This window comes from Lagenorhynchus albirostris, chromosome 13, assembly GCF_949774975.1.
Source record: "Lagenorhynchus albirostris chromosome 13, mLagAlb1.1, whole genome shotgun sequence".
Classification (NCBI taxonomy): Eukaryota; Metazoa; Chordata; class Mammalia; order Artiodactyla; family Delphinidae; genus Lagenorhynchus; species Lagenorhynchus albirostris.
The window spans coordinates 15,255,613-15,269,197 of NC_083107.1; the positions used below are offsets into that span (position 1 = coordinate 15,255,613).

General features: G+C 37.0%; 1 protein-coding gene across 1 annotated transcript in view; it reads right to left on the reverse strand.

Annotated features, from left to right (window-relative positions):
• Positions 1–13,585, reverse strand: part of DNAH6 (dynein axonemal heavy chain 6) — a 288,178-nt gene that overhangs the window by 224,261 nt on the left and 50,332 nt on the right. Inside the window, exons 5-10 of the mRNA XM_060170018.1 lie at positions 11,151–11,285; positions 10,938–11,058; positions 10,147–10,264; positions 6,487–6,655; positions 4,184–4,300; positions 119–319 (exon numbers count right to left, since the gene is read on the reverse strand). Of these exons, the coding sequence (XP_060026001.1) occupies positions 119–319; positions 4,184–4,300; positions 6,487–6,655; positions 10,147–10,264; positions 10,938–11,058; positions 11,151–11,285 (861 nt within the window). The remainder of the gene's footprint in view (positions 1–118; positions 320–4,183; positions 4,301–6,486; positions 6,656–10,146; positions 10,265–10,937; positions 11,059–11,150; positions 11,286–13,585) is intronic.

Below are 13,585 nucleotides of genomic sequence, written 5' to 3' on the forward strand. Positions count from 1 at the left end.
TTAGCATTTAGAGATTAAGTAGCATTTAATCTAAAGATAAGACAGGAAGAAAATATGTTACCCAGTTTCTTAAAAATCAAAAATATTATAAAAATAGTTTTAGTAAAAGAAAGTATACCTTTATTTGAAAGATAATTGTGTGAAAATTCTTATCATCATCAAACACTGCTGATAAGCTTGGACCAAATCCACAAGTTTTTTCTTCCAATTTGTTGTTAATGTAAGGGCTGGTAAAAGCATCAAAATATGAATCAGGCACAAGATTAGGAACTGATAACACAGTGTTTTGGAAATGGTTAATTGCGCCTGAAATACCATCCTGTTGGAGAGAAAAGCACAAACATAAATGTAAACACACACATGGTTATATTTATAAAAAGTTTTGAATTTTCTAAACTGCTAAAATAAATAAGAATAACTCATTCAACAATGCCAGGTACTGCGTTGACTCTGAATATATGACAAATCAGAAGACACAGCCCCTGTCTTCAGGAAATATGTATTCTAATTGAAAGAGAGGTAGATAAGCAAAAAGTTGCAACACATTAAGATAAATATATTACATTCATTTGAAATATGAGCAAAACACAGAAAAGTCATAAGGGAAGGAAGGCCAAAGTATGCCTAAGAGAATCAGGGAAAGTTCAAAAGGTGGGTTAAAAGTTCATATTCTTTGAGCAGTAATTTCCATCCTAGATATCAATCCTAAGAGAAAAAATTAGTTAGGTAAACAATGATTCACGTGGAAGTGCAGTCACTGAAGCATTAATTATAATAAAAACTAATTAGAAAAAATACCTTAGTGTTCAAAAATAGAATGGTTAAGTTATGGTATATTTATATGAATGGAAATTAGGCATCTCTTCAAAGATTGATTAGTGACATGGGAAAAAGCTTATAATGTAATCTTAAGTTAAAAAAAAAGAGCAGGATGAAACTGGTGTATAACATCCCATTTTAAAAATGTATGTGTAAAATCTCATGGTAAGTTAGGTGTGTTGGTATATCAGTATGTACTAAAACAAGATTGGAAAAAAAGTATAAAAATGTTAAAAGGTTGTTTCTATTTCCAACACATGGTATTACAGATGATTTTAATAATCTTTTTATATGTTTTTCAAGTTTCATGAGCACGAATTAATTTATAATAATATATAACTAAATGATATAAAGGTACTTCTTGAGAAGAGTCTTAAAAGACGAGCAGGAGCTTGTCAAGTATACAAGATGGGAGTACAGTCCTTGTAAGTCATTGTATGTGAGAGGCCCAAGGGGGGCTGGCAGGTCTGGGTGCTGGAGCATAAGTGTCAGTGTGGAAAAATGCAGTCATGATGCAGTCGGCCCCTTCTTGAAAGGCCCTGTGAGTGATGCTGGGTTCCAGTGTTAGCCGGTGGTCTGGCATTCCCCAGATTGTGACCATGGACTACCCTGAGTTAAAAGGGTCCCAATGTCACATAAGTTTGGGAAGAAACCTTAGGTTAAACAGGATTTTCCTCTGGATCTACAAAACAGGATTTTCCATATTTGTTAATGTGCAAATGCATATCACAAACCCTTTTCTCCTAGAATGCCTATCAACATCTCACAGAGCATCCTATAGACAATGAAGAAATTTAATTTTAAGTGACATGATCAGATTTGCCTATGAAACAATCTTGCAGTCAGCAATGTAGAAAATGGATTAGAAAGAAGAGGGGCAGGCAGAGACTATCACAGAGACTATCAGAAGAGACTATCACAGCAGGCCAGGTAAGAGGTTCCCATCAAGGGGAGGTGCAATTAAGGTCAACACACAGGACTTGATCTCAAAGAGGTAAGGGAGGATCTAGGATGACTCCTGGATTGCTGGTTTGGGCATGCGGATACTGCCTTTCATTGAAATGGAGATATGGAAGGAGGAGCAAGTTTTGGAAGAAGTTGATAAGTTCAATTTATTTTGGTGAGTTGGAGTTAATTGTGGAGATTTCCAGATGGCTCCAAGTCTGAAGTCTAGAAGAAAAGTACACGATGGAAATATTTATTTAAAGTCACCATTCTAGAAGTGGTAGTTGGAACAACAGGCACGGACACAAGCCCCCAGAGGAACATATAAAATGTGAAGAAGAGGGAGCCTTTCAGGATCGCAACAGTCAAAGGTCAGACAAAAAAAGTGACTCCGAGGTAGGGTACTGAAAAGGAAAAAATGTTGGCACAGGAGTAAAACCATGAGAAATTAAACCAAGGGGGAGTCTGTTTCCAGAGGCGGGAGCAGTAAATAGAGTCATATGCCACGGGAGGTCTGTCAAACACAATAGGAAAGAAAAGAACTGGAAAATGTATGTTGGATCAAGTATTAGGAAACCATAGTTAACCCAAGAAAAAACAATGTCAGATGTCAAGATTTAGGTATATAATTTTCCTTTAGACGAAGCTGTATGTGTGTATGTGTGTTTGAAATGTTAAGACTAATGACCAAAATCAGAGCAAGAAAAAATAGAAAATTCATGAGTGATCCACTCATGGCAGTTTATACTGCCCTTGGCTAATTTGGGATTACATGAAGCAAAATCTTATGTGTGGTGTGAACACATGAACATGCTTGGCCTATGACTTCATGGGTAGGAATTAAAAACACCCCTGTGGGGAGTTGGACCCTACAACAGGAAATACAGAGAATGTTAAGGTTTTCAAGGCTTGTCACTTGGAGCTTAAGGAGAATAACCAGCTGCTTGCTGGAGAGAGCTTTCTTGCATCATCTGCTGCACAGAAACCTTTGCCTTCCACGTGAAGGCCAAGAGCCTTCTGGCCCAGAAGGGACATGAGAGCCCAGTGCCTCTCTGAGTGGGAGCTCCTGAATGAAGGTCCAACCACAGGGAACTCAGCAGTCTGCTTGTCCTTGTAAATAACCTAAAATAGCCTGATGATCTGATAAATTACGGGGTCATAGACTGCTGGAAGAGGAAGCAACCTTAAAACTCATCTGCCTCCTCATCTCACAGACGCATAAACTGAACCCCAGAGAGGTAAGTGGTTTCCCCATAGGAGTAAAGTCAAGACTAGAATCTAGAGATTCTGAGTCAAGACTAGAATCTAGACATCCTGACTACTAGTGCTTTTGTATCAATACACAGCTAAGGGCAGAAAATATAGACTCTGATTGATTTATTAATCTATGCCTGTACCCAAATGGGGAAGGCAGAACCCTAAGATGGCTCCTAAGATCCCCTCTCCCTGGTTTACATGCCCTGTGTAATCCCCTCCTCTTGAGTATGGGGGGATCTGTGAATGTAATGGGATGCCACAGCCATGATTATGTTATATTACAGGGAAAGCTGAAGGGACTTTGCAGATATAATTAGGTTGACTTTGAGTTAGTCCAAAAGGTGATTATCCTGGGTAGACCTGTCTGAATCAAGTGAAAGCCCTTAAAAGAGGGATTGGGCCCTTCTCAAAGGAGATTCTCCAGCTGGTCTTGAAGAATCAAACGCCCATATTGTAAATTGCTTATAGAGTTCGCCACATGAACTATAGGAACTATAGGTGGTTCCTAGGATCTAAGGGTGGTGCCCACTGGACTTCCCTCAAGAAACCAGGGACTTCAATCCCATAGCTGCTTAGAGATGAATTTTTTTCAACCACCTGAGGGAACTTGTAAGTGGATCCTTCTCCATTCAAGCCTCTAAGGAGACCTCAGCCCAGACAATCCCCGAAGGGCAGCCTGCATGGAGAGGCCCTGAAGCGGAGAAGAAGCTAAGCAGTGCCCAGATCCCTGACCCGCGAGACTGAAGTAATAAATGGCTGTTGCTTTAAGCTGCCAAATAGGTGGTAATTTGCGGCACAGCAGTCGATACCGAAACAACGCTCAGATGCAACATACTTGAAAAGATTTCAAAAATGGTACTTACAACACAGTGATTTCTTGGAGGGATGCCTCTAGTCAATTTTACATTTTGTATAGCTTCTGTTCTCTCGGTGGTGTACCCTACCAAGCCCCTAGTCTGTCTCAAGTTAAAGAAAATGTGCTAAACTTTCAGATACCTTTTAGGTAGATGCCATGCTGTGTGCAGAACAATGCTTTGTCTTTTCCTTACGATCATTTTGGAGAAGGGACAATAGCAACCCTGCCAACCATGTGACAGTAGAACAGTTGCTTCATTTTCCAGAAAGGTATTTATACACGGATGTTATAGGAGGAAACACATACCAGAAAATCTTCCAAAGGAGGCTCAAAGAGCAGTGACTGGACTGTCAAAATCAGTTCTGTGACAAACATGGGAATGAGAGATTCATCTTCTTCCTGCTTCTCCAACACGGGGGCCCCCTGAAATGAGCACTTCTGCAGTGTTATAAAGATATAAGTACCAAGGTCTAAAATTTAAAAAACCTCTGTATTACAGAAGGCACATAAACTTAAGCTTACACAATTAGCTGATGTTATAATGTTGGCATGTCTTTCAAAGAATACTACCATAGAAATTAAAAAATAAAGGCAAATATGGAAAGACTACATGGCAGTGTAAAACTTCTCTCCTTGTAAAAACACTATCAACAAGGTGGAAAGGCAAACAACAAACTGGAAAAATATATCAGTAATGTATATAGTAATGCAGATAGAAGGTTGGTTATATTTAAATAGAAATATACTTGATATAGTCAATAGAAATATATACTAATAACATCATAATTGATATTAAATAGAAAGATATTTAAATAGAAAAATGGGCAAAGGGCGTAATCTGACATTTTCTAAAGGAAATATCAATCAACATCCTCCTCCTTCTCTTCCTCAAGATATTAATAGTTTATTCAGTAACATTTATTGAGTATTTACTGTGTGCCAGGCAGTGCTAACTATTCATGTAAATCCCACACCAATCATATGTAGCAGGCGTCATTTTTATTCCCATGAGAAAACTACGATCTGGAGAAGGTAAGACATTTCATTAAGGACACACTGGTTTGTAAGTGGCAGATCAGAACTGACACCCAGGTCTTTCTCATCATGAGACCTATACTCTTATCCCCGTACTGTGGTGGCAGTTAAAGGAATATAACATATAAAAGTAGTGACATATTACTTTACATCCATCAGATGGACAAAGACTGAAATGAATGATAATATCTAGTGTGCATATGGCCAAAGGCTCCTTCTCGAACATTGCTAGGAAGACTGTAAAATGACACAAAACGTTCTAGAAAGTTATGCATCAGTTTCAAAAGCCTTAACAAGTGAGCATATTTCTGATCCAACAATTCCACATCTAGGAATTTCTTCTAAGGGGAAGAATCAGAGATGTATGAAAAATGTATAGACAAAGATATTCTTTGCAGCATTATTTGGACTAGTGAGAAAGTGATCAATAATAGAAAATTATTTACAAGATGTATAATACATTTCTATGTGAGAATGTTATATGGAACAAATACATACTGATTAGGGAGATTTTTCATAATACATTGCTAAGTGGAAAAAGTAGGTGATAAAGCAGTAAGTAAAGTATGATTCCTTTCTTTCCCCCTTGGAAATAGTTAACTTGGTATAGCAGAGGATGCTTTTCTTTGTATACTTCTGTGTTTTCCAAATTTTCTGCACTTAGCATATATTACTTTTATAATTAGAAAGATAAATGTTACTTTCAAAATGTGGTAGTATTGAGGAAAAAAAGGAATTGAGAATAGGGAAGGAGAGAAAGTAATGAAAAGGAGTATGCAGCTAAAATTCAACTTTTGGAGAAAAGGAAAACTATGGCAAAGAGTGACAGGCCTTGAAACTGCATATTGGGCCTCCTGGGGGGATGCAGAGATATGAAGGTAGGAAGCTTGATGAAACCAGATATGCATGTTTTGCTATGTGTTTAGGTATCTGTCATGGATGGAGCTGGGGAAAAGCTTATTGGGCTATCAGATAAGCTATGTTAGAATGCACAGATTTGTGCATTTAATCTCAAATGTCTCACATTACTCTGTGTTTCTAAGACCAACATCCTCCTAAGAGGTTTTTCACTGAAAGCACAAAGGTTTGCTCCCATGATTTGCTCCTCCTCGCCTCTAAACCATTGTTTATCTTTGATTTATACCACCTTCCCTGCTTCTCTCTGCCAGTTCATGCTCACGATGACCCCTGAACTGTAAGCTTCTTGGGGGCAAGTATTCTATCTATGCTTTTCATCACCATGTACCCAATACCCAGCATAGGGATTGGTACATAGTAGATACTTAAGGAATATTTATTGAGTGAACACATGAGGAACCTTTAGCAAGTGCCTGTGAGAGAGACTGTAATATTCAGCACAATGGATGCTTTCTCTGCTATTAGATACTTGCTGATATGCTGATTTTCATTCTGTCATTTCATGTGTGTATGGTAGATTCTGATTATACTGTGAAATTCTCTAAGCATTTCTCCTATTTTTCCAGTACACAGAAAATAGCATAATTCACAGTGCATAGTAAGGACTCCTCAATAAATGTTGACCAATGAATTTTCTTAATTGTGTCTGAATATACCTTTTTATCAGCGACTTCAGGCTTCTCTTCTGTAATCCATTTCTGAATGACATCTGCTGAAGGTGTCTGTTTTAACTTATCAGTGAGATAATCCAAAAGGTAGCTAGTAGAATTTACTGTTACGACATGCATTGTGTTCTCAATTAGATAGTCATTTAGACGAATAAAGCTTGAAAAGAAAAAAAAATACTACCCTCAGAATGGGAGAAAATATTTGCAAATGAAGCAACTGACAAAGGATTAATCTCCAAAATATACAAGCAGCTCAATATCAAAAAAAAAAAAAAACCCAATCCAAAAATGGGCAGAAGACCTAAATAGACATTTCTCCAAAGAGGATATACAGATTGCCAACAAACTCATGAAAGAATGCTCAACATGATTAATCATTAGAGAAATGAAAATCAGAACTACAATGAGGTATCACCTCACACCAGTCAGAATGGCCATCATCAAAAAGTCTACAAACAATAAATGCTGGAGAGGGTGTGGAGAAAAGGGAACCCTCTTGCACTGTTGGTGGGAATGTAAATTGATACAGCCACTATGGAGAACAGTATGGAGGTTCCTTAAAAAACTACAAATAGAACTACCATATGACCCAGCAATCCCACTACTGGGCATATACCCGGAGAAAACCACAATTCAAAAAGAGTCATGTACCACAATTTTCATTGCAGCACAATAGCCAGGACATGAAAGCAACCTAAATGTCCATTGACAGACAAATGGATAAAGAAGATATGGCATATATATACAATGGAATATTACTCAGCCATAAAAAGAAACGAACTTGAGTTATTTGTAGTGAGGTGGATGGACCTCGAGTCTGCCATACAAAGTGAAGTAAGTCAGAAAGAGAAAAACAAATACCATATGCTAACACATATATACAGAATCTAACAAAAAAACAAACAAAAGGTTCTGAAGAACCTAGAGGCAGAACAGGAATAAAGACACAGACGTAGAGAATGGACTTGAGGACACGGGGAGGGGGAAGGGTAAGCTGGGACGAAGTGAGAGAGGGGCATGGACATATACACACTACCAAACATAAAATAGATAGCTAGTGGGAAGCAGCCGCATAGCACAGGGCGATCAGCTTGGTGCTTTGTGTCCACCTAGAGGGGTGGGTTAGGGAGGATGGGAGGGAGACGCAAGAGGGAGGAGATATGGGAATATATGTATACGTATAGCTGATTCACTTTGTTATACAGCGGAAACTAGCACACAATTATAAAGCAATTATACTCCAATAAAGATGTTAAAAAAAAAGATTAGAGATGGTGGTGGGGGAAGGAGTGAGTATGACTATAAAGGGGTAGCATGCGGGAAATATTTACAGTGATAGAATAGTTTTGTATCTTGATTGTGGTGGTAGTTACACAAATCTACACATGTGATAACATGATACACTGTACACCATACAATGTCAATTTTCTGGTTTTTATATTATATTTATAGTTATGTAAGGTGTAACCACTGAGGGAAACTAAGTGAAGAGTACACAGGACCTCTCTTCACTTCGTTTTTTGCAATTTCTTGCAAATCTATGATTATCTCAAAATTAAAAAAAAAAAATCAAACTGCCAGAGTTCAAATCCAGGCTCTACTCTCCCTGTACGAACCTGGGCTTATTTAACTAATCTGTGCATCGTTTTGTCATCTGTAAAATGAGGACAACAGCATCTACCAAGTTATGGCAAGAAACAAAGAAATTAATACCTAATAAAGGATGAACTCCTGATACGGAATATGGATGAATCTCGAAAGCATGCTAAGTAAAAGACACAAGAGACTATGTATTATATAGATCTGTTCATATGACATTTTGGAAAAGGCAAAAACTATAGGGAAGGAAATCAGATCTTGGTTGCCTAGAGCTGGATATAAAGAGAGGGGACTGAACACATCTCTGAGTAATGCCTTTTGGTATAGTTTTGAGTTTTGAAGTCATCCTGATATTCTACATATTCAGTAAAATAAAAGTAAACCAACAAGGATGGGGGAAAACAACATTAAAGTAAATGCAAACAAACCAAATCAATCCAATTAACTGTATTTCAAATGTGCAACATAACCAAACTGAGCAGGGCAGAGAGTAATCCAAGTACTTTCACTATATGCTCTCTGTCTAGGGGGAAAAACAGCAAACAAATCCTAACTGTTTTTAGTAGGTAAATCCAAATTGAGGAACATCTGAAAAAACAACTGGCCTGTATTCTTCAAAAATCTCACTACCATGAAAGACAAAGAAAAGCTAAAAAGCATAGGTTAAGGAGATTAGAGACATGACAGCTACATGATCTTGAACTGTATCATTTCTTGGAGAGAAAACAAAATGTCTTAAAGGACATTATTGGAACAAATAATTGACAAAAGTGAAATACTGTAACTGTAGATTAAAGTATTGAAATATAAAAAAAAGAAAAACAATACTGCTTCAATTTTCTATACTTACTACCTATTTTTGAAAGTGACTCTAATGCAAATATTTAAAATTTTAAATATCATAATTTCTCTTTGACTTTCCATTTATATTACAATATCAGAGATTAATTGTCCAGAACAGTTGTTCTTAGACACTCTTCACTTTAAAACACAAATATACTCAAATATATAGCATCAATTTAGCTAGGCATTCTAACCATTCAGTAGGATATTTAATGAGCAATATAGTTATGAAAAAAGAACATAGCTCATTAGGGGCCATAAGATTTTTTTTAAAGATGCTTTAAAGAAGAAATCAGTAAACATATGTCTGTGACTTACATTCTAATGGTAATAAAATCTTTGCTATTGAATAAATGTTGTTTGACAGCAATTGCTAACCCAAAGATGAAAATTTAATGTTTCCCTACTTGAGGGCTTAGAATGTAAACTGAGTCAGCAAGGCATTTGAAATAACTTTTTATGCTGCTTAAGTGGAGCCTGAGGGGCCTCTAGCCTATGATAGTGGCCTCAGGACTGCTTCACTGCCTTCTGTTGCAATACAGACATTACTACCAGATTATCTCACATATAAACTGGGGCACAATTAAGATTTATTAAATGGTTGTAAAATGTGGACCAAGTTAGTGAGCACGGAGTAACAGTCATCAGTGTTTTCTAGTGCCACATACAATTCTTCAGATAATATTTGGTGATTTTGTTTGCAAGAGTTAGTTGCAGTGATGAGGTTTTAGAATGCAGGTGGAAGGTCCTGGTGAGATCCTGGAAGATGGACTTTCTTCCCTGGTCTCTCTGTGGCAACCTGCCTTAGGAAGAGGGTGGAACTTTGTGTGGCCACGCAGCTGCCTGTAGCTCTTTAGGGACCAGACAGGTGGAGCTGACCCTCCAGATCTACTCCAGGAGGCCCACAAATCTCTGTGTGCCTGACTTCTCCTTACTACAGCCTGCCCAGGGCTCCTGGCTGGGCTAGAGGGAAACAAAGCCTTAGTGATCAAAGAGGAGCTCTTGGCCTTGGACATGCCCTCCACCTTCTCTGGCTGCTTTGCTAGGTGGCAGCTGGAAGGGCAGGCTTCTGGAGCCTGCGTTCAGGTTACTGTGTCCTCCAAATCCCTTATCACTAGTGAATCCTGTGATGATGGCTTTAACTTTAATGAAACTTGAGAAGGATGGATGCTCTAGTTTTTCTTGAAAGAAAGAATAACAATTTACCATGTTAGCCTCATGCAGTGATGCCTTTTGCTGGCCTGCTCTGTGTATGTCATTTTCTTGGAGTCTCCAGAGGTAGGCAACTCAACGAGACTTCCGCTTTCTGGCATTTTACAGTGACCTAAGAACAACAGAAGACACAAAGACAAGAATTCTTGTGTAAAAACTCCATTTCTTTCAATATGGATTAAGAGACAAGTAAAATTCAAAAATGACAAAATGCTTTGGTTCATGAGCTATTTCAGACTCCAGAAAACAGTCCAGTTATCCAAACAAATTCCACATCAAAGGATTTCAACTTAACAAAAGCCTCTAGACAGCTTACTAACATCTTCTTTAACAAGATCTGATTTCTGTCCCGTGCCACCTCTTTCCAGGAACACATTTACCCTCCTTTTCTGCCTGCATAAAATTATCCTTTAGAGTCCCTACCAGCTGGGGCCAGTTCTGAGATCCATCCAGTCCCTTAATTTTAACAAACCTATTGTCTGTACTAGTAGGTTGGACGTACGTTTAAGCAGAGAGGCCCTGAGTCCACTATAAAATGCTTGTGAAATAAAGGTCCTGTAACCAGTTTAGAAATACTATACACAAGCAAGGGTAATGCAAGGAAGTTGTGGTACTTACTGTTTTATCCCCTTCCTCAATATACATTGAATTTATAATCTATCAAGCAAAGATTGGAAGAATTGAAAAATAGGGTCCTTATTTAAAATAGAAAAGTGGAATGAAAACGAGTTAACATTTCGGAAAGCCACCACTTCTGATCTGTTGGAGTTCTTTCCCTTTCATACCCTCAATAAGTTCATATGCACAGTCATCAGGCATAAATCCTGCAGCACACAGAGCAACTCGACAAGCCTTTCTGACCACTTCTTTGGCCTCGTTTCGAAATTCTTCTAGGCGCCCTGTCACCTAGACGTTGATAAATATGTATCATTAGTGGTACCAAAGTATCAGTAATAGGGAAAAAAAAATTCTTGAAACTTGTAGACAAAGTTCCTCACCTCCTCTAGCCATACGGCTTGTGCAACTTTAAATTCTTGCAGGGTGTAAGTGTGATATTTTTCAATATAACAAAGTCCCATAAAACTCAATTGATAACACAATTCATTTATTTTAAGGAGAGCTGGTCGCAAATACTAAATGAAAATAGAAATTTATCATTATTTAGTAAAAAAAACAAAACCTTTGCCTTTTAGAAGTATAAAAATATTGGGAAAGCAAGAATGGTAATTAAGGAAAATAAATAGCTCTATATGTTAATTTCAGCTACAGCTACGAAGTGCGTACATTGAAAAGGAACACTTCTGAAATTTCGTTCTGAAAGTATTCTTTGAATTATCAGATTTAATTTGTCTGAAGTCCTTTCTTTTCATTTTGAATACATGTCTTTTAACTGTGAAATTGAGGGCAAGTAACAGAGGATGGGGAAATACCTTAAATTTCACTAGGTTTGGCTAATAGCTATTAAAAGATTCTTAGTGTTACCTTAGGACTTTACAATGTCCAGTCACCATGATAATGATAATGGATAATGGATGGGCCCATCTATTGATCTAAGAGGTTATGATACAGAACAAAGACAAATTTTAACTTTAAAATTTCAGTGGGTAACAGTCACTATTAAGAATCTACCTTGCAATGTGGGCTGGCAGAATGAGTGGAAGTATTTGTGGAATAATGTCACATAATATAATTTAATCTTCCTCTATGCCATCATCATAAATTAGGGTTTTAGGGTGGTGGCTTTGAAGGCACATGTTCCAAGATTGGTTCTAGGTCATTCACCCTCACTTCTAATCTAATCAAAGGAGGAGCAATAACATTATATTTTTTAAAAGTTAACTTAAATTTATTTATATGTGACACTGGTTTAAGTGTTATATATAGCACACTCTTGGACTCTTTTCTAGGAGTTTCCAAAACAGGACAACCAATAGTCATTCAGATCAACATGAAATAGTGCTTTAATTATTTTTTTTAAGTACAAATAAGGGGAAGTTAAAATTAGTAGAGCCCTCAATGAAGAGATTTATGTGACAAAACACCTAGGAAGTCATATAGCCCTTAAGATTCATCTCATGGAGAAATTTTCATGATAAAAATGAAGCAAAAATATAATATTGTAAATCAACTATACTTAATTTTAAAAAAAAGAAGCAGAAGTTTAGAGGCTATGTCTCCGAATTGAGATAAGATACTAAATAAATTAACATGAGTACATGAGTAGGAATGAGTCTGTAATTGAAATGTGGCAGTGAAAGCAAGAAAGTCCAGTGTACTCTGGAGAAAAAGTCCTTGAGCCAAAAAATATAAGTTCTATTAGTAAAGGGATACATAGCTAGGATCCAGGTGGACAGCAAAACTGGTATTGATGGTCTGCCAAAAAGTTAGAGTTTGACAGTGGGAATTTGGAGGAAGAAAAAATATGTATAATCTAAGAAATTACTTTGGCCTAACCTAAATATCTGGCTGTCAGCATAAAGGACAAACGTGAAAGCCATTGTGAATGTAAGAGAGACTGAAGGTGTTTTGTTTATTTATCCCATCATTATTTCTGCTGTTTGCAAATTTCCGATGGAATCTGGGTTAGGTGGTTCATTCTTAGGCTGGTATATCAAGAGTGCCCATTGAAAGTGATAAGCATTAGCATTATTTCAATATTTTATAATAAGTACAAAGGGAATATAATCTTTAAAAATTCACTATGTTGTACACCTGAAATATATATTATACATCAACTATACCTCAATAAAAATTAAATTAATTAATTAATTAATTGAAACACAAGCACATACAAAACAATCAAGCTACTAGAGTCAATAATAAATTCTGCAAGGTTTCAGGAAACAGGCTCAATATACAAAAGTCAATTATATTGCTATATAGAATATGTATACATATATATATATATACACTATTTATATACATTTATACATATATCATTTAGATCCCTGACTTCAGACTATACTACAAAGCTACAGTAATCAAGACAGTATGGTACTGGCACAAAAACAGAAATATAGATCAATGGAACAGGATAGAAAGCCCAGAGATAAGCCCACACACATATGGTCACCTTATCTTTGATAAAGGAGGCAAGAATATACAGTGGAAAAAAGGCAGCCTCTTCAATAACTGGTGCTGGGAAAAGTGGACAGCTACATGTAAAAGTATGAAATTAGAACACTCCCTAACACCATACACAAAAATAAACTCAAAATGGATTAAAGACCTAAATGTAAGGCCAGAAACTATCAAACTCTTAGAGGAAAACATAGGCAGAACGCTCTATGACAAAAATCACAGCAAGATCCTTTTTGACCCACCTCCTGGAGAAATGGAAATAAAACAAAAATAAACAAATGGGACCTAAGGAAACTTAAAAGCTTTTACACAGCAAAGGAAACCATAAACAAGACAACAGGGAACCCTCAAA